Source organism: Polypterus senegalus, chromosome 3 (assembly GCF_016835505.1).
Source record: "Polypterus senegalus isolate Bchr_013 chromosome 3, ASM1683550v1, whole genome shotgun sequence".
NCBI lineage: Eukaryota > Metazoa > Chordata > Cladistia > Polypteriformes > Polypteridae > Polypterus > Polypterus senegalus.
The window spans coordinates 29189091-29214416 of NC_053156.1; the positions used below are offsets into that span (position 1 = coordinate 29189091).

Here is a 25326-nt window from a genome sequence, read left to right on the forward strand (position 1 = left end):
ACCCTAGCGGTCTGCCTCTTCTCTTCTTTTGTGGGCATCTTTTTGCATTAAAAATGATTAAGTCAGTGTTTATGTTGCAATTAATTAGTATGTGTTCTTTAATTTTTCACTTAATCTGGCACTTAAGTCTTCAATCTGCCTCAGGAATGATTTCAGATATAAACAGGGTAGGGGAAGTGATGGCGAAGGTGGTAGGGAATGAGAATGGTGCCCATATGAATAAAATAAAATAAAATAAAAAGAGGAATAACATTGGAGGTCAATCATCACCCCAAAAGTGGATAGTAGACGTCAGGTAGTATATATAGCTACAGGTGATAGGTGATTTAAAATCCTGCACAGACAAATGGACAGTAGCATTTTATATTAGACGATATAATACATGATGTTTAAAATATTAATTCATATTTAATGAGTAAATGATAAAATAAAAAATGTTGCATATGAGTAGCACCAGGTTAAGTGTTGCTGTTTCTAGTCTATTTGCTGTCTGTGTGGAGTTTTGCTCATTTTCTTTTCGTCTCTGTCTTCTATTTATGTCACTTGTGCACCCCCTCACTGGCCCCTGTCATCCAGGCCATTGGAATCTCATATCAGTGCTCTGCCCATGATACACAACAGTAAATGTTCTTTCCAGATGCCAGCTTTGTCTCTACTAGGATATTGGCTTGTCTTAGTGATATCTCAGCCTGAATGAAGAAGCACCATCTCCAGGTCAGTCTGGCAAAGATGAAGCTCCTTGTTATTCCAACCAGTCTATCTATTCAACACCTGATCTCTGTAAACCTGATCAACACTTGCACAAGGCGACAACAGTTTTGGTAGAGGAAATGGTATGAGGTGATGAGAAGGACAGATCTGAATTCAAGAAGGGGTCATAACCGAGAGGACTGATATTAAATAACCAAAGATAATGACATGTAACCATAACCTTTGTAATCAACCACAAAAAGATCTCATTTAACTTTGTTTTCACCTCCTTGTAACTGGGTGTGACAGCACATCTTTTAGTTCAAATTCATATTTTGGGGTTCATTGTTTTGAAGATGTACCTGTCAAATTCTCACAACCTTATGTTTACTCCATCTGTATGTATCATTGTAACTGTGAACAATCGAGACCAGACATACTGTAGCTGGAGGCAGTGCATTGTTCATTTTAACCAATAGTTCACTAACATCTTTGAATGTCAAAGTTTAATGTAGTTTGTCCCTTGTACAGGTTACATTTTTTTTCGTATATGTAAAGTGTTTTATGTACACATGACACGCACTTATATATCTAACCACCCTTTTTGGTGCTCTTTTCAGCCAGGACAATGATGGCATGAGCTCCATTGCTCCTTACTTTTTACTTTTCTGACCCTATTTTGAGCTCTGCTCATGACTAACTCGATTGGTTTAAAAGTTTAATTATTTAATTGTTCCCACACACATTTAGACAAAATTCACTCGGTATTCTCCAGATTTGTAATATATACGTCTGACCAAGTGATAGCATCTACAGCAGTACAATTTTAAGTTTCAGTATACTCTGGGGCACAATAATGTAATGGCCAATGCTGGGTTTTGATTTGATTAATCATCAATAAGACCCCCAACTCTAGGATGGCAAATTAATACAGGTAATGGGATATAGGATCTCAGTTTCACACTCTTGTCGGGATGCTAGAAATATGAAGAGAGCTGTACAATTTATGAACTGCAAAGGTCTACATTAACACTTTCACTTTCTCTGTGGTGATTTAAAATGTGGCTGAAGACTTGCTATTACAAATAATCCAGACAGACACGCTTGGTGAAATCAGCAAAATCATATAATTTATTTATAACATAAGGATAACAGAAGATGGATATATGCAAATATATAGACAAAAGACATAAACAACACAAAACATAAAATTAAAACTTTTTATCTCCTGTACAAAAAGGCATGTATCAATTCTATCTCTTATCTTAAATAAAATTTTTCTCTTTTTTCGGGAGAGGCACACCACTTTTGAATTTTGATTTTTTTTCTAATTCATTAGTTTAAGATTATTAAGTTCTTTTGCTGGTTATGAAGTTTCTGTTGCCGGCAAGTAGAGTCTGTTTTCTCACAGTAGCTTGCCTCTGTCTTTGCTCAGTGTGTGAGTCCATGAGTGCATGCATGCATGAGGTGCTGCTTTGGCCTTTCCTTTCAGATTTAATGTGATAAACGTATAATAGCCAGAGTTTATCCTTCAGAAGATAATTGTCTTTAGTTACAGTTTAACACTAACGCTATAGTACATTAGCTGGCTTTGTCCTGTCTATTAAATTACACTTAATAGTTCTCAAAATCAAAGCATATATATATTGTGTGAGGTGAGCAATGCTTGGTTCCTTTCTGGAGAGCATTCACCATACACGTAGAAGGATTTTTCAGAGTGCCTTATTTTCCTTCTTCAGGAGATCTCCTTCTTTGCCTTTCTGGTTGAGAGTACTGCAGTCTTTTCATCGAGGATTTTACAGTGTCCTCAGATTCTAGAAAAGTGATATCAATGGATGATCAGTCAGTGACCATTGTTAGTAAGGCAAATGCATGGTTTATATATCGTCTCTCTCTTTCTTGCCCCTGTCCTCATTGCCCCTCAGCAAGTAATCTCACAAATGAGTATTCCACTTTTTTAGTCCAGCACGGTTGCCCACTGGAGTAAAGGGATTGTTTCGACCTCTGTTGCGGCCACAACTGATCAGCTCTGGGTTCTGGCTATGAGCAGCCATCTTATGGCCAGTTGAAGCAGTAGCACAGTTAGAGAAGAACAATTAGTTATGGTGTTAACACTAGGATTACTAGAGCCTATGAAAAAACTCATAGATCCGTCCCACCTTAAAATGCTTCGCACCTCTCCGTCAGCGTCTTTTGTCCTCTAAATGTTTGGATAAGCAGCAAACAGCAAGCAGCCTACTATCACATCCCCCATGCAAGCACGCACAGTTTTCTCAGCTCAAATTTGTTTACCTGCGTGTCACTTACTTAGAGTTGTATAGAGTGAGAAGTCAAGCAAAATGACATCTTTTATAAATTACTATATATATTTTTGAATAAAAGCATATTTGTTTTGTTGTATTTGTACCTTTTGTGAAAGTGTTTCTTTGATATTTGGAATTCAGGCTTCACACATTATACACTTCATGTCTACATTTTGTCAACTATTACCAAAACATGAAAAATGTTTCTGTTTTAACGATGTGTTTGCATAGATCGTTGTAGACACGGAACACACATGAAATGGAAGTGTTCCAAATAACGATATAGTATTTTATAAAAGGTGTCATTTTGCTTGATTTTTCACTCTATACAACTCTAAGCAACTGACATGCAGGTAAACAGACTTGAGCTGAGAAAACTGTGCGGAAGGGGGATGTGATAGTAGACTGCTTGCTGTTTGCTGCTTATCCACATATTTAGAGGACAAAAGACTCTGATGGAGAGGTGCGAAGCGTTTTAAGGTGGGATGTAATTCTAGTGTTAAAAGGGTTTAATATGGAGGAATAGAGGTGGTGTCTTTTTTTTTAGGTGCACATAAGCCCATACTCTTGCTTGACCACTGGTGCAAAGTCCTATCCATCAGTGTTAGTCATCCTGGATTTATGGTCCTTTCATCAGAAGTTGAGTCCATTTTACACCTAAAAAGAAAGGTCATTGGATGTTACAGGGTCTGGAATTGGTCATATGATCAGATAAGGCTGCAGATGCTGCATTTCAAAGGAAGGCCTAGGCAGGCAAGCTGAGACTTTTAGCTGGTGATAAGAGTGTCTGGCAATGGTTTGTTAAGCTAGGTCTTATGTTCCAGCCTAAAAAATTAGATAATGCCAGTCAGTTCTACACCCACTTACTATCTCATTTTTCAATTCCTCTGGCCACATCTCTCTGTTACAATTCTGCAGAGCCTGACTTTGTTCAGCTTCTTCACAACTCCACAGACCACAGTGCCACACCAGGAGCTGCCTCAGAGCAAGATCCTGGGCACACTCAGCTTTCTCCCATCATCAAGCTGGGGTTGCCCATCAAGTACCTTCTTAGTGGATATGATTTCATTGTGTCAAGGATAAACTTGAAAGAATAAGAACTTAAGAAATTTGAGAGAAGTCCTTTCAGTCCATCAAGCCTGTTTGCTAAGCGAATAGCTAAGCTGTCCCAATATCTCATCTAGATTCTTCTCAAAGGTTGTGAAGATTTCTGCTTCAACTCCATGTCTCAGTAGTTTGTTCAAGAATCCCACAACTCTTTGCGTAAAGAAGTGCTTCCTGGCTTCAGTTTTAAATGCACCTCCCCTTAAATTCCACTGATGTCTCTGAGTACATGATTCAACCTTTAAGCTGAAAGAATGTTGCTGGATCTGCTTTATAAATGCCTTTGAGGATTTTAAAGACCTGCATTACGTCCCCATGCAGTCTTCTCTGCTCAAGACTAAACAGATTTAATTCTCTTGAGTCTGTTTGTAAGACATGTCCTTAACTTCAGGGAAGCACTCTGCACAACTTCAAGTGCTGCTATGTTTTTCTTGGTGACCAGGAGCCTCATGTATAACACTGTGCATAGAATTCACACTAAAACACGGCATAGGGAAAAAATTTGAATTGTGCATACGCACAAAAAAATCCAGATGGATAAAACTGTGTATACACAAAGTTCCACGCACTTCCCCTTTATAATCCCAATGAACGTGAAATTTAATGTCTATGCACATGCCTATAGCCTCACCCTGACTCCTCCCAGAATTTTAAATATTTGAATATACAAATCAATATAAATAGCCTCTTCTGTTCAGTGTTTTGTTAAAAGACAATGGGAAAAGCACATGGGAAAAAGGCAAATTTCAGCGAGGCAAGGAAAAACGTACTATTTGTTGGCTTAAGCAATGGTATAAGCAACAAAAGGAAGCTGATGGAGTGATACAGCATGGCGGACACACTTGAAAGTTCAAGTTCAGAAAGTTGCATAGTACCCCAAAATAAAAAAAAAATTGGTAATTCCGCAATCTGTTTATTCTGTTTTAGACAATATTATAAAAGCTGACCCTCATGCTGATGTCGCGACTCCAGGTGGTGATGGTGCTACTGTGTCTAGCACATCTTTTGGTGCTGGTTGCATACACACCTCTGCCTCAGAAACCACTGGACCATCTGGCTGTGTGCTGATGAACACTGTTCTGAAGTCACAAAATGCAATAGTGGATGCTGTAAGAAATGTGGCCAATGTACTAAGGAATTTGAAGGCTGTACTATGTGATATTGACCACAAATTAAATGAATTGTTTAAAAATAAATGCTGCATTGGGCGGCACGGTGGCGCAGTGGTAGCGCTGCTGCCTCGCAGTTAGGAGACCCGGGTTCGCTTCCCGGGTCCTCCCTGCGTGGAGTTGGCATGTTCTCCCCGTGTTCGCGGGTTTCCTCCGGCACTCCGTTTCCTCCCACAGTCCAAAGACATGCAGGTTAGGTGGATTGGCGATTCTAAATTGGCCCTAGTGTGTGCTTGGTGTGTGGGTGTGTTTGTGTGTGTCCTGCGGTGGGTTGGCACCCTGCCCAGGATTGGTCCCTGCCTTGTGCCCTGTGTTGGCTGGGATTGGCTCCAGCAGACCCCCGTGACCCTGTATTCGGATTCAGCGGGTTAGAAACTGGATGGATGGATAAATGCTGCATATGATTACCTGTTTTTTATATTCTGCTAATTTCATTCATATGAAGTTGTATGGCTGTTTGATTTGGCTGATTATTTGGTGGGTCAGGCTGAGGTTCATCATTCCAAATCTTTTTAGGTATGGGCAAACCATCATCATCTATAAATATGCACTGTTTTCTAATTCTTCATTTGCTGTCTTCTAACAATACTAAAGCAGCTATGATAGTTGGAATAGTTTGGCCATTCTGTGCTCCATTATACTGTATTGTCACAAAATGATTACAATCAAGTGAATTCAATTTGTAAACAATATGCAGTTATTTATGGTGTATTTGATAATGCCTGCTTCATGGCTGCAAATATGAAAAAGAAAGGTAAATGAAACAGAAACAGTAACACTGCTTTGAGTACAGCCAATTTGTAAAACCAAGTAGAAAAGTGCATGCACATGATGTGAGGCTGCTGTGAAAATGTGCGTGGCTTTACGCCAAGCTTAGTTTTTATACATCTCGAAGTGAGCATGGAAACAGGCGTACGCAACATTTTTGTGTGCACACAACGTTTATACATGAGGCCCCAAAACTGCACATGGTAATCCAGATGTGGTCTCACTAATACATTATAGGTTGAGCATAACATCCTTTGAATTAAAACCAACAGTTTTTATGATAGAACCTAACATTTTATTTGCCTTTTTAATTGCTTCTGTGCATTGCTTAGTTCAATGAAAATATTGCGTCAACATAAACCACTAAATTATTTCCAGAGATTGCATCTTGTATGATATTGTCTCCCATCCTGTATTTATAATTGTTGTTCCTTTTGCCCATGTGTAGCACTTTGCACTTTTCTACATTAAACTGCATTTTCCAGCTGTTCACCTAGTTCTGAAGGTTATCCAGGGGCCTCATGTATAAACGGTGCGTACGCACAGAAATGTTGCGTAAGAACTTTTCCACGCTCAAATCGCGATGTATAAAACCTACACTTGGCGAAAGCCACGACTTTTCCACGGTACCTCATGCCTTGTCGTACGCAAGTTCTCCGCTCGGTTTTGCAAACTGCCGGCACCCAGCGTCAAAGCAATGGTACTGTTGTTGTGTGATTACTCATTATTTTCATGACGCGGCTTTATAAATACACAGAAACTAACCGCATATTGTTTATTTGTGTAATGCATCTGATTGTAATTAACTCATAACAATATAATGGTCCAGGGAACAGCCATAGTATTCCAAATACCATAGCTGTTCTCACTTCTCCTTCTTCTTCTTTTTCTTCTTCTTCGTCTTCTTTCTGTTAGGACTTATAAGTACAATCACCCCACGGTAAATTTGCACTACAGTTATTTATCAAATTACAAAACCTGAGTCACTTTATAAAACGCGTATTTACATATGATGACGATATCATTTTTAAGGTGAAATGCAGCAAAATATGTTTGTTAAATTATACACATAAAACTTTAACTTCATTTAAATAATCTATATTCTTCACTGGGAGTGACGTGAAGGGTAGAATAATTAAACATGTACTACGAAGATATTTCAATGTTCTTTAAACGTTTTGAAGAATCGGCGCTAAGCTTACAGATGGCTTAACGTCTATTGCAGAGCTGATTGTATGGCGATCGGTTACTTGGGGAAAGAAAAGCAAGGACTCTTGGGGCGGCCACGCCAATATATATTGAATATAAAACAGAAAGAGAAAATAACAACACAGCTAAAAACGCAGCGACAAATTTCGACAAAAGATAAATGCTTGTCATGAGCATGAGGCTCATGAAACTCATGTTTAATAATGTGCTTTAGCTCCTATCATCATGAAAATGATATCACGTATACATCTCAGTATTTTAGTTATTCAGAGAGCTGTAATATCATGAATGTCATGGATTCTGTGTCCAGTTGGAGGAAGAGAGCCAGTTTAAGAAGCAAGTAGTGATTATTGTTGATTATACCACGGTTTATTTGAACAAATAGTATGTTTTTCCTTTGCCTTCACTTGGTATTCGCTGAAATTCTTATATTTTCCCCGTGCTTTTCCCATTGTCTTTTCACAGAAGGCTGCGCTTAAGGGCGATTTATATTGATTTGCATATTCAAATAGGCGTAATTCTGGGAGGATTTGGGGCGTTCACGAGCATTAGTTTTCACGCTGATCGGGATTTATGTAGCGGAAGAACGTGGAAGTTGGAGTACGCACAGATTCCTGCATCTGATTTTTCTGCGTAAGCACATTTCGGCTTTTGTGCTTACGCCATGTTATAGCGCGAGTTCTACGCACAGCGTTATACATGAGGCCCCTGGTCTTTTTGAATTTTTTTTGCTGTCTCCTCAAGTCTCTGCCATCCTTCCAATTTTAGTCTCATCTCCAAATTTGACAAGTTTACTAATTATACAAGAATCATTGTCATTAATGTAAATCAGAAAAAAGTAATTGTCCAGGGACAAACCCCTGAGGGACTCTGTTGATAACCTCACTCCATGTGGAGCCTTTGCATCTCATCTGTACTCTTTGTCTCCTGCCCATTAACCAAATAGAGATCCAGTTTTGTAGGTAACCTCTGATACCTACAGTTTCTAGTTACAGAATTAATCTTTGGAGAGCTACAAAACATCAAATGCTTTCAGAAAGTCAAGTCAAGGTCCAGGTCTTACCAAGCCTGTGTCTTGCCTATGGGACACTGGGGCCTTTTGGGAGATTTTGAGGTCTTTTTTAGTGGCAGGGGATTGGCAGTGATATCAAAACTATGTTAAAGGAATGCACTTCATACTTCATTAGTGGAAAAACAGGTCATCTACCTCCAAAGCCCTACAGCCTGTTCAATGAATTTTTAAGTCTTAGGAACAGATACAGCTAGGCATCTGTGGTGAGTTGCATGGTGTTCGTATTCTGACATACAGTATGACCTGCTTTCTACTGGCCAGAAAGTAGCCCTGGCTGGATCAGTCACTAGTAAAGATATGACTGGAGTTGTTTGGAGTCCATTTTTGCTTGTCCTGGGGGGTGATCAGTGGCTTTTTCTACTGACAGGGCATGAGGCGTCCTTCTTTATGCTGCTTCCCCAGCACACCACCGCATAGAAGAGGGCACTCGCCACAACCGTCTGATAGAACATCTGCAGCATCTTATTGCAGATGTTGAAAGACACCAGCCTTCTAAGGAAGTATAGTCGGCTCTGTCCTGTCCTGCACAGGGCATCAGTATTGGCAGTCCAGTCCAATGTATCATCCAGTTGCACTCCCAGGTACTTATAGGTCTGCACCCTCTGCACACAGTCACCTCTGATGATCACGGGGACCATGAGGGGCCTGGGTCTCCTAAAATCCACCACCAGCTCCTTGTTTTTGCTGGTGTTCAGGTGTAAGTAGTTTGAGTCGCACCATTTAAATGCAGTTTCAAGCATCACTACAGTTTCAGCAGCGTTCTCCCTCCCTCTTTGGTCACATGGCCAGTGATGAGGGCAGAGGCAGTGCATCAGGGCAATTCGATACTTCACTACTGGGTAGCAAAGCTGACTCTCCTAAGTAATTAATTATAAGGGGCCAACCGATTGCAGTTCATTACTACGGCCTACCATAGCCTGATACACTATGTCAAACAACTGGAACAGGATGGCACACTGACCATGCCAGCTGTTAGACAATTTTCTTGGTGGACCATAGACTCCTGGAAGAACTTGGTATTAGAGGCATCAAGGCACAGTAGTTGTAGAAATAGTCATCATGGGATCATGTTTGTTATCTCAAAGTTCGTCCCTCTTGTAGGTCCAGACTGTCCCAATGTGAAAAGTATGTGTTCACCAGTTTTACTTCTGCCTACAGCAGGGACTGCTTTGTCGCCATCCACCATCAAACTGCAGTCACTTCTGAGTCCTTTTCTTGTGCCTGCTGGAATTCTGCCATGCTGTTGTTGTACACTATAGACAAGTCTAAGTTTCTTTTGGACTGTGTGATATTCTGTGACAGTAGCCGCATGTTGTTCAACCTCATTTTTAAGAGGACTGGACCTGCTTTAGAGTTCATCAACATTCAGGTGGTGACTTCCATCTCTGGGTTAAATACAGGATAAGTGACACTAGAGGTCCAAATATGCTAGCACAGGTATTGATGTCAGGGCCTCCTTCAGTTGGCAGAACATGTACTATTTCTAGAGTTCACCAGCACTTGTTGCCTCTGTTGGTCAGTGCATGGATTGGCACTTCTGTGTTCACAAATCCAGTCACAAACCACCAAACTCTGAAAACTACAGAGCTCCTCTATGTTACAAAGACATGGTCAGTTGTATACGATGGCAATATTTTTGGGGTCAGTGGTTACCCCTCTTTCACTTACCATATGACCAAAAATCATGGCTTCTCTCTATAAAATGTAGCATTTTGCTGACTTCAGGTCTGGTAGCTCCAATGACTGCAAACACTTCCATCAGTTGAAGCAAGAGTTCTGTCATAGTCAAGGGTGTTCACCAGCAGGCCATTCAAATAGACCATGCATTGGATAGTGGTATGAAAGCCAGTTGTCCAGGGTATTACATAATTCAACTCGCATGACCATGAAATGCCACATGTGAAGGTGGAGTTCTAGAACCTTAAGAGCTGAAGCAAAGGTAAAGGTAGCTGAGCCAGGTGAAGTCACTTATGTGCACATCAGTGTGAGGCAGTGGGTAAGAATCCAATTTTGTGACAGCATTCAGCCATCTATTGATGATACAGAAGCACCAACTGCCATTCTTTCTCTAAACTAGGACTCCTGGAGCTGCTCACAGGCTCAAAGAGGGTTTATTCACACCTGACAGTGCCATTTCCTGGATAATCTTCCTCTAATGCCATTTTGTGGTTATTTATATTAGTGGTTGCTACCACTTTGCTAGGGTAAGATGGTCAGAGGTTTGCGATGTGTATACAGTATTAAGGTCAGCTTTGAGAATTTAGACAGACAGACAGATAGATAGATAAAAATGTATTTGTCCCAAAGGGGAAATTTAGCATTTTACAAAAACTCTTTAAACAACATAAACTTTGGTCCGAACACACACCAGAATGACTATAAAGCAAGAAAATTTAAACAAAAAAAAACTTCTGACTTTGCAGTTTCAGTCTCAGTAAAGCATTATGCAGACGTAGTTTTGTTTTTATAAAGGAGCCCCCATTGCATTTCTTGACACACTTCTGTTTAATAATTTGTTGGCTGAAACTCCTCAGTGTTAGTGTGTCAGAGAGAGGATGTGCAGCATTGTTCATAATGGCACTCTGTTTTGATTTACTTCTCTCCTTCTCTACGAACTCCAGGGGGGGTCCAGAGTGCGTCCAATAGCTTCATCTGCCCTTTTAATTATCCTGTTGATTCTGTGGTCCTCTCTTGAACTGATGTTACCAGCTCAGCACACCACAGCATAGAGAACCACATTGGCCATCACAGAGTTATAGAAAATGTGAATGATGTTACCTCACACATTATTCAATGTGCTTTGTTCATCCATTATCCAACCCACCACATCCTAACTACAGGGCCACAGGGGTCCGCTGGAGCCAACCCCAGCCAACACAAGGTGCAAGGCAGGAAACAAACCCCGGGCAGGGCGCCAGCCCACCACAGGGCACACACACACACCAAGCACACACTAGGGACAATTTAGAATCACCAATCCACCTAACCTGCATGTTATTTCAAAGTAAACTGAATTTTTCTGACAAATTTCATTCAAGAAATATCTCAAATTTCCAATAGATTCCAGCTGCGGACATCCAGAGCTCCATTCAATTGAGGAGGAGTCGCTTTATATTGTACGTCAGTGTTACCTGACTCAAGTCAAGTAAACCGAGGGACAAAAACCTGCAATCTAGTTGGCTGTCTAGTAGAGCTACTGAATTGCAGAAGCTATAGAGGTCTACAGCTGGACCCATCTACAAATGTCATCAAAATTAGTTGACTGGGAGCCACGTTGTTTCATTCGGAAAGATAATAGTGCATTTGCATTCAAAACAGAAACATTTTTGTTAAATTTCCATATGGATGGCATTAACAGAGGCAGTGCAGTATGTCGCTCTCAAATGCTTTTTGCTTTACAGGAGTTTTCCAGAAATGATGGAACCAGACAATCAGCAGGACCTGCATAGGACAATTCAGATACGAAAAATTGAGAAGCGGTAAGTACATTGAGAGTCAGTGTTTGTTCTCTATCATATTGAAGATTTGTCTTTCTTGTAATGGCTTTGAAGACACGGCATTCTATCCATTCCATTTTTTTTTTGTTGATGTGTCATTCCATTACTGACTCCAATCATTCATTTATCTGGTCATTTTCCAACATTTTATCAAACCTACTACTGAGAAGCAATTTTGTCATCCTCAGATGCTGGTTGCTATGTTACTTCTTATTATTTCAGTGCAAGACATCTACAACATCAGCAGCTAATGATAGAAAGGAACACAAACAAAAACAAAAGGTTATAGATATTGCTTTGGGTTAAGTGATCACTGCTATATCTTTATGTTGAAACCTGTGGATATGAGACTAGACTCATTGGCAATGCATTATGGAGGGTTTGGGTGTAAAAGAGTTGTTGCAAAAGTTGAGTAAATCCTTTCAACTTCTCGATTCCATGTCATTTTTGCTAATCTCACATTTTGCTAATCACACTTTTCAAAAAAGATCAGATCTGTGCCATATATAAGTAGTTATTAGCAAAACAGTATTGTTTCTTTTTCAATGCAGTTTCACAAAATTGCCATTAAAACTTGCTTGGTGTGTGATTTTACAATTGTGAAATGTGAAACGCTGTGTTTAATGAAATAAAACATCAGTGCACTCCAAGAATAACCTCTCTCTCTCTCCCTCCTTTCAGTCTTGTTTGACAATCATTAAAATTAATATTATTCCTTATTTAAATTTTGTCAGATTAATACTCCCTCCCTCCCCCACTTTCCTTCTTTTGGATCCAGGTCAGATCAGCTATCAGCTCCTTTTTATGAAGCAGTAAAAGATCTGCTATTAAACACTCCCTTTTGATTACAGCCAGGACTGGCGGCAGTATCTCCATTCTAGATTTTAATCTGTACCATCTGTACCATTTTCTTTGTCCGTTATCCCTATGGCTGAACCCTCCCACCTCACTTTCAACCTGCCATTGTGCCTACTTATGGAGACAAACATTCGTTTCTCTCCACTGTATGCTACCATTTATCAGATTCCAAAAAAAATGGAGGGTGGCGGGGTTTAGACAAATTTAACTCTTTTATAAATTGTGTTCTGTGTGTTTGGCACAAAGTAGAAAACCATTTTGGCTCCACATCGCACTTGCACTCCCTCACACCTTTGTTTCACAATAGCTCTCACAATATTGGTGAGCGACCCATCTTTTACCCACGTTTGGTTTCTGTAATCAGAATATAAGTTTAATATGTCACTGTGTTCTGTACAAAAAATATTTTATAAATCCTCTCACATGTAGAGCTAACACAAGGCTAGATTTAGCACACAGGGGCTCATCATTTAGAACTGCTAGGCAAGCATTAGAAGACAAGAAAGGGACAACTACAAAAATGGGCATTGTACAATTTCTATGTCAGCATGAGATTGGATCTTCTTTTCCTTGTTTGGAATGGCATAATGCCATTATTTACGTAAGGGGGCCTGCACATGGAGAAAGAGTATAAAACCTTGGAACATTGCCCGGCACACCTTTGAAGCCAACTGACAGATGGGAGATAACGTCATCCGATCCTGAAAATCCTTCCAGCGCAACGACAAAAATGGCAGACTCTACACAAAGGTCTTGTCATGGCTTCCCATCTGTAACGTTGCGTAAACCGTCATTAAAGAAAGCTAAGTTATTTCTCCTATGTGATTACTTACCGCCATATCACTAACGGAGGGGTATCACCTTTTTATATTATATCTATATAGGTTCAGGTTACTTAAGACGCCTCAATTACAAAAGAACTTATTCCAACCAGGGAGCTAGCGCCCGCTAGAGGAAAACAGTTTCATGTGGTATCAGCATTTTTTTTGATGGGACTGGACTCACCTCTTACCAGTTTCTGAAAGACAAATATTCTATTCCTCCATGTTTTTTTTTTTTTAAGTTTTTCCAACCTGGTATTTGATTACTTTTTCTTGCCCTTGTGTGTCACTAAAAGCATTTCTTCTTTGTATGCCCAACTTCATGATTCCTTAACTACACTTATCCCAGTTACTCAAAAATGGATCAACAATTTTTCCCTATCAATACTATTGTGTAGCAACATAATTTTTAAAAACATTAAAAATTCCTCCAGGAACTCTAACCACCAATACATGCAATATAAAATTGTCCATAGACTTTATTATTTTTTTTCCTGATGGGCTTAGCCCCTGATCCACTCCGCTGCTAGTGTGCCTATAATATACAGGGCACCTTTTTCCACATGTTCTGGGAATGTCCCACTGTTGCTGTTCTTTGGGCTTCGATTACTATGGCCCTCTCCTCCATCTTCTCTATTTCTATTCCTTGCTTGCCTACCACTCTAACTCTGTTAGATTTCTCTACTCCTTCTCTTTCTCTTCACTACCAGTGCATTATCTCATTGACAACAATAGCAGTCAAGAGTCTAATAGTTTCCCAATAGAAGAATAATTTCCCAAGCCTGTCACTTAAGGGGATACCTGCACATACTATTAGTAAATGGGGAAACACTATCTCTCTGTGTGCTGTATTTTGTGGTTTGTGTTGTCTAGTTTTTTTTAAATAATTAACACTGTTGGGGGAATTCATGTGGGCTTTTGCATACTTGTTGTTTAATAATTGCTTTTTTGTGTACCTTAAGTGTTTAATATACTCTTAACAGTTCATTTGGGTAGCTGTTTTATATGTCTGTGTGTATGAGTTTCCATAGTGTGCAAAGCTGGGTGTATTCCCTGGGGTCTTTGTAATAAAATAATCAATTCATTATGTTGCACAAATCTAAGTGTCTTCATGACCGCTACAAGTTACTGAAACAAAATTTTTTGGCTTTAATGTCTTTTTGCTCCATGCAGTATAATCTCACTGCCTGTTTGCGCACTGATGTCACCAGTTCTGCTTTACATCACTCATTTAAGGGCGGGTAATACCACAGATAACACCATCTGTTCTCAGTTTCTCCATTTCTCTGCTAATCGCTGGCACCACATACCCAGGACAATGCCTCCCCCACTTTTGCACACTATAACCATAACTGTTCTATGCTTTTGCATATGCTTATGACATGCATTCCACTTAAGGGGCATTTTTGTGATTTTCCTATTTTTTGGAACATTTAAGGGATATTTTGCAATATACTATTAATAGGTGCAATAATAATTTGCTCTGGTAACTTGGTAACTTAACACTGTATACAACATATTTGAAATCTGACATATTTTGTATGACTATACTATTTTTTTTTTTAATTTTAATTCTGTTTTTAAAATGTTATTTATATTCTATTCTTTAAATACACCTTTGGGGTTGTCATAAAAGTAATTTTGTTGTGTTATACAATGACAGTAAAGTGCTATTTTGAACTTTTGAAGCCCAAACCCCTTTTAAGCCTGTGTAGCCCAAAGTAGGCCAGGAGAATTTGGGGACAGGCTGCTCGAGGAGATGCCTATATTCGGGCAATTTAGAAAAGGCTCTGGCATGGTTATAGGTCTTTTTTGAGTCTTCAAATCCTTATTTTATTTAGAGTGCAGTAAATCATAGCAATAAAGGCCACCTTCATGAGGAGTTGGACTGAGTTAGAACTGTGACAAACAGTAAACCATCTATTTGTTTACATCCAGTTCTAGGAAAATTGTATTTGTTATATGTTTGACTCAGCAAGACTACTGTGACAGTAACCTTCCTTCATAAGGTATGTCTAATAAACACTGATTGATTTATACTCAATGTATGTCTTTGTGTTTTCTAGAATAAATATGACTCAGGTCATCAAAACCATACAAGATATGCAAAACCATCCTTGGGAGTTCAACATCACCAAGTTAAAAGTGCACAGGTAGGCCACCATTCATTTTACATTAGCACATGGTACAGATCCCACTTGGAATGTGATTGCCACATCATTAACATGTGGTGGTGAGGCTGGTTGGCAACTCTTGTTGAGCAAATGGGTGTGTATGTGATGGGTGTGGACCTGAGCTGGTCCATGCCTGAAAAATAGTACTACTGGTGCTAGCCCTACTCTCCTACAACTCTGAATTGGATTATCTAGGTTCAACAATGGATTAGTGAAGTGCATTTAGGCCTGAAGCCAGGAAGCAGTTCTTTACACAAAGAGGTGGCCTGTCCGGGATTTGTTCCTGCCTTGTATCTTGTGTTGGCTGGGATTGGCTCCAGCAGACCCCCGTGACCCTGTGTTAGGATATAGTGGGTTGGATTATGGATGGATGGATATTTGGAACAAACTACTGAGTCATGGAGTTGAAGCAGAAACTTTGACAACCTTAAAGAAGTGTCTGGATGAAATATTCGGACAGCCTAGCTGTTAACTAAAAAATGGTCCTGATGGACTGAATGGACTCCACTCATATTTAAAAATTCTTTTCTTCTTATGTAAATAGATATAGGGGAATAGAGTGTACTGCTAAGGCAATATAATATTATACTGCTTGCATAAAGTGACAGCAGAATTGTAGGAGGTGACATTAGCAAGTCAGAACACAAGGTGGGTCATAATGTGGAAGACATTTAAATAAGAAAACTTGGGTACATGTAGCCAGAATCATGGTCAGGAAACAAGTCAGTAAATCATAAGCTAAAACATTTACACATAACCAGGGCCATGAAATGCATGATGCTAATCGTAAGAGAAAGAGAGAGAGAGAGAGAGAAGAGAGAGAGAGGGTCTAGGAGCAGGCACTGATACAGCACATTGCCGGACACACCACATGACAAATCAACACAGAATTCCAGATTAGGACCCAAGTGCATCCATGCAATGGGTGACACCTCACTAGTTCAGATGGAATGGAACCAGTGTGACGATTTTTATGGTGGCTAGAGTGCAAATTCTGCCACCAACTCCCAGGTTTTTTCCTGCAGTTTGTAGGGCTGGATGCAGATTAACGTCATACCAAGGATGTGCTAATCATAAGCAGAAGGCAAAATATTTATTGTAATCATACATCCATCCATTATCCAACCTGCTATATCCTAACTACGGACATATATATATATATATATATATATATATAAAATGTGTATATATATATGTGTGTGTGTATATCCATCCATCCATCTATTATCCAACCTGCTATATCCCAACTACAGAAATATGCCCAGGAGGACCGGAGGAGGGCTTGTACCATCCTCCAGACTGCGAGGGGGCATTTGCCCTGGTTATGTTGGGTTAACCCTAACCCTAACCGCCAGGCGGCGCCCCGGTGCCTGAACAACCCTGGAGCTCAGCACTTCCGCCACACCAGGAAGTGCTGGGGGGAAGACGACAGGGGACACCCAGACGGCTTCCGGGTGCGCAGCCGGCACTTCCGCCACACTGGAGCGTGCCTGCGGAGGAGTGCCGGGAAGCAGCTGGAGCCCATCCGGGTTCCTACTTAAGGGGCAACCTCCCTTCAGTTGAGAGCGGAAGTCGGGTGGAAGAGAGACGGAGCTGGAGAGAGGACTGGAGGCAGCCAGGAGAAAGGCAGTTGGACTGTGTGCCCTGGACATTGGGGGAACGGTGCAAGAGGTACTGGGGAGTGCACGTAGAACATTGTATATAGTTGTGGAAAATAAAAGTGTGTTGGGTGAAGTAAAGATGTCCGTCTGTCTGTGTCCGGGTTCAAGTCCACAATATATATATATATATATATATATATATATATATAATGTATATATATATATATATATATATATATATATATATATATATCCATCCATCATCCAATCTGCTATATCCTAACTACAGGGTCATGGGGGTCTACGGGAGCCAATGCCAGCCAACACAGGGCGCAAGGCAGGAAACAAACCCCGGGCAGGGTGCCACCCCACTGCAGGGTATGTGTGTGTGTGTGTGTGTGTATATATATATATACACACACATCTTTTTTTTTTTCAGATAGCATTTAAGTTTATATGTCAATGCTTCCTCCTCAATAACTTAATTAATAAAGTTAAAGTAAAACATATTATATCAGCTGGCTTTGAGCAATATAAATACAGTATTTAAGAGCTTTTCTCTACATTCAGAATTGCTAACACGATACAACACCCTAGTACCTACAGGGTTGATTAGTAAAGTCTTGTACTTTCTCTTTTTTCCAAGCAGTCAGGCAGCACTGTGCTTGCCTGCTCAAGGTCGCCTACCTACTTCTTGTTCCAGCAGCCTAGCCCTTATCAGTGAAGCTGCAGTGCTGCATTTACCAGCCCATTTATGTTTGATTTTAGCCTTAAGGGAGGCTGGTACAACAAGTAATTATTAATTTAGAGGTTTAGTTTCTCAGATGTGAGTTCTCCTGATTCTGACTTAATGATGAGAACTGATTAACTGAAAGGCCACTAATTTTTATTAGCACAAGATTAGGAATGTGACAATGTGAGACTGTGAAGAATGTGAAGATGATTAGGTGATGGTCACATTTGAGTCGAAAATATTGTTGTGAAAGGATTTATGATTATTAGGCAACTGGAAAACGGTATAGCATAACATCATTATTATGAATATAACACAAGGATTTATGATTATTAGGCAATTGTTATATGGAAAACGGTATAGCATAACATCATTATTATGAATATAACGCAGAAAGTGGATGATGAGAAAAATGTCCTAAGCGGAGATGTTTTGTGATTAGAACTGGAATAAATATGAACCTCACCCATCACACTGGGCTCACTTCATGAAATGAGGCAAGTTTTATGTGCTATGCTATGATTTCATAGGCTGTGCAATAAAGCTTATTCTGACTGCCTATCTAGAAACTCTTCAGTTTTTTCTGAAGAAATTTTCTTGTTGACACCAAGAACATAAATTGCTTTTAAAAATGTTAAAAACACAAGAAAGAAACAATATGAATTTAACAACTAGATTCCTTGGTTCAGAAACCCCAAAAATCATATATAAGTAATTACTGAGGCTAAGGAACACTTAAAAAAAATTATAAACCACTTAATGACAAATAATATATCCATCCATCCATTATCCAACCCACTATATCCTAACACAGGGTCACGGGGATCTGCTGGAGCCAATCCCAGCCAACACAAGATACAAGGCAGGAACAAATCCCAGACAGGCCGCCAGCCCACCACAGGGCACACACACACATCAAGGACAATTTTGGATCACCAATGCACCTAACCTGCATCTCTTTGGACTGTGGGAGGAAACCCACGCAGACACGGGGAGAACATGCAAACTTCATGCAGGGAGGACCCAGGAAGCGAACCCAGGTCTCCTTACTGTGAGACAGCAGCGCTACCACTGCGCCACCGTGCCGCCCTTAATATAAAATAATAGAATAGAATATAGGTAAAATTCCATTAAGATGAAGTAGTTGAGACTGAAAAAATAATTTGTTACAATAGGAATTTTCTTATAAGGGAAGTGGAAGATAGCAAGGTCTTTTGCCATGTACAGTTGACAAGGTTGACTACGGAATGCCGAATTTGATTGCAAAGTCCATTTTTTTTCACACATTTGAAAAAGCACCCTGAGTGGCTACAGCATGCAGTCAGTATTATTATTCTGTGAGGTCTGGGAGGAGGGTGGGTCAGGAATCCACCTTGGTGTCCGGAGCACACACAGCTTGAATTACATAAGCACCACCCTCCTGTTTCCATAACATGCGACCCTTAACTTTCATAAACGGCTCCCCTCAGGAGACATTACCTAATGGATTGACTGACTCCCTTCAGCTACCATCTGTTCTTTTGTGAGTCACGCCTTTTTTTAAACTGGAAAAGTTTTGCAAAAAGAAAGATCATGATAAAAAGTTTGAGGAAATGAATGTCACATTCATAAATTAGAATTGTTGAATGTATACATTTGTGAGCACAAAATTCCAAGATGCATTCAGATGCAACATTTTTTCAAAGATTATAGTGTGCAGGTTCCTAGGTAGATATATAGAACTTTAGTTGTCACTATGGGGAAATTTGGCTTTTTACATCAGCTCTTTAAATAAATAAACACATAAATACATAGACAAATTAATTTATATCCACAAACATTATGGCCTGAACACAAACCAGACTGACTACAGAGGAAAAGTTCTTACTTGGCAGTCCGAGTCCCAGTGAGGCATTATGCAGACACATTGCTGTTGGTATAAAGGAGCCCCTGTTACATTTCTTGACAGAATTTCTTCCAGGCATCCCAGCCATCTGTGACACTGCCCGTCTGCCAGCGAAGACTTGTCGGTCATAGCGGCCAGTCCCGCGAGGGTATACTTTGTCTGAAGCGGGCGTAACTGGTTGTCTCCCAGGGCCTAATCCTATAAAAAACAAAATAGCTACATGAGCGGAGACATTGTCCTGATGCCACTGTCTGGCATTTCTCCCACTAGAGTAGGGCCAATGCTCCCCCCTTTTGACCAGCACCCTGGTCGCCAAAACCTAATGCCGTGTTGCACCTGCACCTGATTAGAGAGGAGAGGTTAAAAATGAGAGCTGGTCTCGGTACGACAGGCTAGTGTAAGAAATGCGGGTGAGATAAAGTCCAAACGACTGTAGACACGATCAGATGTCTGGTCAAAGGAGGTGCCGCTATTAACTCCACGATGATACAACTTTGTTTGTAAACTCCCCTTTCCAATATCGAGGTAAAGATTAATTTCAAGCACAATCTGAACTCTTAAAGTACTTTAATTCCTGTTGCTGTGGTCTGTAAACAAAATTAAATACATACACTAAGTTACAACATTACGTACAAGTACACATTTTAAACACTCTGAACGTGCAAGTTTAACAAACATTTGAACCTCTTTATATCAAATTATCTATGATAAACTTACTTTTCCGCAAGGACGCACAGCATCAATGGCTCAAGTGATAAGAGAAAAGGACAAACTATTCTCACAACATGCAGCAAGTAAACAAAGGAACGAAAGACGTGCGAAGCCTGAACTTTCACCTGGAAATATGTAGGAAAAGTTCTACAAGTGATTTCTAATATTCTGCCATTAGAGGTCGCAATTCAACCTGACAAAGGACTTTCTGATATAGCCGCCCCCAAATTTGTTAGCACAAATTTGTACTTCAAGAAGAAAGTCCTCCTCACCCATCTGGTCTATATCCATCACAGTCTTCAACAGCTGGAAGCCTGACTAATTTGACTGTGGGTCGGACATACACTCGATCCTTCACCTGAATCTTCACCGTACGTATGCGACCATCAGATCCCGGGTAGGTTTCAATGATTTTACCGCTTGGCTATGATGCTCTTGGGAGTTGCGCATCAATAATCATGACTACCTCTCCAACCTTCAACTCATCACAGTCAGTCTGCCATTTCTGACGGAGCAGGAGACCAGGTAAGTAATTCTTGACAAAATTACTCCAGAAGTGATCAGCTAAAATCTGACTGTGACGCCATCGCCGTCATCCCAGCAAATCATCTGGAGGGTAAACTACCTGTGGTAGTGAAGCATCTCGCCGCCCCATGAGCAACAGATTCGGAGTTATCAGGTCAGGATCTGCCACATCTGAGGATACATAACCCAGGGGTTTGGAGTTCAAAATACCTTCAATTTCTATAAGAACGGTAGCTAATACGGCCTCAGTCACAACATTGGTTCCAAGAACTACTCGTAAGGCACTCTTCACTGACCTGATTTCCCGTTCCCAGGTCCCTCCAAAATGTGGACTACTTGGTGGGTTGAACTGAAATTTCACTTGTTGCTTAGCGAGTTGCTCCTGCAAGGAAGGTGTCATGGCAGTAATAGCTTCCTTTAACTCAGCTTCTCCTCCTCGAACATTTGTACCTCTGTCAGACAGAAGTTCAGCAGGCTGGCCTCTTCTTGAAACAAACCGACGGAAAGCCATGAGAAATGCATCAGTATCTAAATTTTCAATTAAATCTAAATGAACACAACGAGTAGTCATACATTTGAATATAATTCCCCAACATTTTTCCGTCCTCCGGCCAGTTTTCACCGTAAAGGGACCAAAGCAATCAACCCCTGTGGACCAAAAGGGTGGCTTAAATAGCCGTAGTCGTGCTGGAGGCAGATTCGCCATCTTTGGAGCCCGAGTGGTGGCACGCCAACGCTGGCATTGCCTACATTGGTGCTGATGTTGTCTGATAGCCTCGCGACCCCTTAATATCCAATATTTTCTTCTTACCTCCACAAACACACGCTCTGGGCCTGGGTGCAGAAGTTTTTCATCATAGTTCTGAATGAGCAGTTTAGTTATTAGGTGATATGGGTCCAGTACAATAGGATGGATGCCTTCCTCATTAAAACCCTCTATTCTTCTTAGTCGGCCACCGACTCGAATGAGACCCACTGTATGGTCGAATTCTGGTGATAATGTCCTCAAGCGACTGCTTAGAGGTATTTCCACTCCTGATTGAAGATTCTTGACTTCTACAGGGAAACTGCTCTGTTGAGCTCATCTTAGGAGTTCAACTTCCATCTCCCTCCAGGTTTCTGCTGAGGAATAAGCACTTGAATTCCCATCAGCCACCCCATGAAGATCCTGGATGGTATCCTTACCTAAATCATTCCAAGACTGGAAAAGACTGGGATCTGGAAGTCTAGTGTGCTGCTCCATTACAAGACTTCCACAAAAGGTAGCATTCTTCATTTCGGTGGAGTCCTCAGGTGGGCCAGTAATCAAGGAACATGGCCATTCGTTAATAGGCTGTTTGAGGAAGGAAGGTCAATTCCTCCATCTGTTTAACTCACTAAGCTCCTTTAGGGTCTTTCCCCGGGTAATGTCATCAGCTGGATTATCTTTGGTTGCTATGTAATTCCAGTTGTCTAAATTGGTTAAGTTCTGTATTTCCGCTACTCTGGTGCCCACAAACACTTTATACCGACAGGATTCGGATTTCAGCCAGGTCAATATCGTAGTGGAATCACTCCACAAGAGTACCTGCCCTATAGGTAAGGTCAGCTCTGTGGTAAGTAGATGCGCTAACTGAGCACAAGTTAAAGCAGCACAAAGCTCTAGACGAGGCATTGAGATTTGCCGTTTGGGGGCTACCCTGGACCTAGCCATCACAAAGCTAACATGTATTCCCCCCTTTTCATCTTCAGTACGTAGATAAGCAACAGACCCATATAATCGCTTGGAGGTATCACAGAATACATGTAAGTCTCTCTTAGCCCCGGGAGTATTAGCACATGGTGGGATGTAGCAGCGAGGCAAGATTACATGCTTTATACTGTCTAGCTCCTCTACCCAGGTAAGCCATCGTTGCACAAGGGTGTCAGGGGTAATGTGATCATCCCAACCACTTTCAGTCTTCCAAAGGTCTTGTACCAGAACCTTGGCTCGTGCTGTAAAGGGAGTGAGAAACCCTAGTGGGTCATACTGGCTGGCAAGTACCTTATAAATGTTCCGCTTAGTTGGCTCAATGCATTCAATTGGGCAACATCTGTAACCAAGACTGTCCATGGCACAGTTCCAGCGGAGACCTAGGGTTGGCTCTAGTGGCTCTTCGCCATGCTGTGAAAGCCACAGTAGAGAATTCTCCGATCTGGCCTCATCTGGGAGATGTAGAATGACTGATGTGAAATTGCTGGCCCACTGCCTAATTTCAAAGCCACCTTCAGAAAGATGTTGACACAATTTATTTACTAGCTGCTTGGCACTTTCTATACACGGTAAGCTGTACACAGTTATCCACATAAAAAGCTTTATTGACACAATTCCACACCTCTTCATAGCCTTCATGATTGTCCTGAGCATGCTTTCTCAATGCATATGTTGCACAAAAAGGGCTACAGGTTGTGCCAAAAGGTAAGACTTGCCATTCATAAACACTTGGTAACTTATCACGGTCCATATTCCTCCATATAAACCTCAGTAATGACCTGTCAGAAGGTAGCAAACGTATCTGATGAAATATAGCCTTGATGTCACCAGATATGGCAACTATATGCTGGCGAAATCGAAGAACAACAACTAGTAATGAGGGTCCCAAAGTTGGACCTGCAAACAGATGATCATTTAAGGCAAGTCCGTCCCTCTGATAGGAGCAGTTGAATACAAGCCTGTATTTACCATTATGCTGCACCATATGATGTGGTATATATCAAGCCTCTTCATGTGACTTTATTTCTTTTTCAGTCAGAATTCTGACATGGCCTGCATCCACAAGCTACTGGATGTGCAGTGTATGTAAGTCAGCCAAATATTGATCTTTCAGAAGACACCTTTCTACACGTCTAAGATGGGGAAGCATAGCTTCTGGAGAAGCAAGGAAGCATGGACTTCTGCAATGTCTCAATAATGGGGTGGCATATCTTTTGACCCCATAGACCTCAACTCTCACAGTCCTTGTTTCAAGCAAGTCCAGGGCTTGTTATTCTTGCTTGGACTGGGTCACCTGCTGCAGGTTCAGATAAATGTAAAGTGTCGGTCTGCCAGAGCCGCTCTACATTTTTTATTAGTTCAGTTGTGGGGGATGAGACATTCATCAGTATACATCTTTCATCTTGTCCCTATCCTTGGATTAGACCTGCAGGCCCTTGTAGTGTCCATCCCAAAGCAGTGCGGACTGCAACAGGTGCATTCGGTGGACCAAAATATACTGGTTGAATCGGCATCACCAGTTGGGGAAAATCTGAGCCTATCAGAAGCGAAGGACAGGCCCGGTCTATCTGGGGCAATGGTACATTGCGGAGATGCAGGTAACGCTTCTTTAACTCATTAATAGGGTATGAGTATTCTGACAAGCACAGACTGTTTGCAGAGAAGGCCCGTTGAATGGTATATTTTTTTTGTTGGGTTCATTCACCGAAGAGACTTCAAAGTTCACTGAATTACCAGGAATCCGGACAATATCCTGTCGGACTGTTCTAAGAGTCATTACCTCTGGGGTTTGGGGTAGCTTCAGTGTGCTGACTGCTGCAGTCATGATAATGTTCCTTTCCGATCCATCATCTAGGACAGCAAAGATCTCAACTGAACGCCCAACATAGTGTACTAGAATCTTCACGACTTTAAGTAGCACTTGATGTGGACGTCTGTTCCGGTCAATGTATATGGCATCAGGCTTGACTACAGTCATGAGTACACTTTGACCTCTTCTCTGCATAACAGTATCATGCAGAATTGTAAGGTGGAGTTCCTTGCATGTGTTGCATGGCTTCTTCAGCGTACACGAGTCAGGGGTGCGTGTACGGCCACATTTCCAACAACGCTCGTTATCTCTTATCCAGTTGGCAACCTGTTCAGCACTTAAGTTCTTAAAGTCTGTGCAGGCATTCAGATAGTGCTCCTTGTTATTGCAGAATGGGCAATACGGTTTGAGCTTTTCACAGGACGTTTTAAGTGAAGGAGAGGAGTGAGGATTCGGTTGAAATGCAACTGGCTCAGCATTATAATAAATTGCATTGGTAGGCTCTGTTCTCCGGACTGAGAGTGTATTCTCCTTTCTGCAATGCTTCAATGTCTCCCCCCGATACAGGGCAGCAGCTTGCTCCGAAATGCATTTAGCACGGGACTTGGTTTGTAGCCAGACTGAAAGGTCCTGCAGTGTGTAGGTACAGTCTGCATTGGACTGT

General features: G+C 41.0%; 2 protein-coding genes across 10 annotated transcripts in view; one reads left to right on the forward strand and one right to left on the reverse strand.

Annotated features, from left to right (window-relative positions):
• Positions 1-25326, forward strand: part of LOC120524962 (alpha-2,8-sialyltransferase 8F-like) — a 147833-nt gene that overhangs the window by 82479 nt on the left and 40028 nt on the right. For all 6 annotated transcript variants that reach the window (XR_005632872.1, XM_039746873.1, XM_039746872.1 and 3 more), the window contains 2 exons: positions 11717-11794; positions 15558-15644. Coding sequence is in view for 5 of the 6 variants with exons in the window: in XM_039746873.1 (XP_039602807.1) it covers positions 11717-11794; positions 15558-15644 (165 nt within the window). In the remaining variant the exon portion in view is untranslated. The remainder of the gene's footprint in view (positions 1-11716; positions 11795-15557; positions 15645-25326) is intronic.
• LOC120524964 lies at positions 1866-25049 on the reverse strand. 4 transcript variants are annotated; one of them, XM_039746886.1, is made up of 4 exons: positions 21417-25049; positions 21221-21291; positions 19867-20082; positions 1866-2504 (listed from the first exon to the last, which is right to left on the reverse strand). In XM_039746886.1, the coding sequence occupies exon 1, from the start codon at positions 23504-23506 to the stop codon at positions 22472-22474; it is 1035 nt and encodes a 344-aa protein (XP_039602820.1). In that variant the 5' UTR covers positions 23507-25049; the 3' UTR covers positions 1866-2504; positions 19867-20082; positions 21221-21291; positions 21417-22471. The 4 variants fall into 4 exon arrangements, with proteins under 4 accessions (XP_039602820.1, XP_039602818.1, XP_039602821.1 ...); XM_039746884.1 differs by having other exon boundaries at positions 20602-21291; XM_039746887.1 differs by lacking the exon at positions 21221-21291 and having other exon boundaries at positions 21932-25049.

Bases quoted from the DNA above. Each gene is read 5' to 3' on its own strand.
- LOC120524964 (XM_039746887.1), bottom strand. From the start codon at position 23,506: ATGCTCAGGACAATCATGAAGGCTATGAAGAGGTGTGGAATTGTGTCA.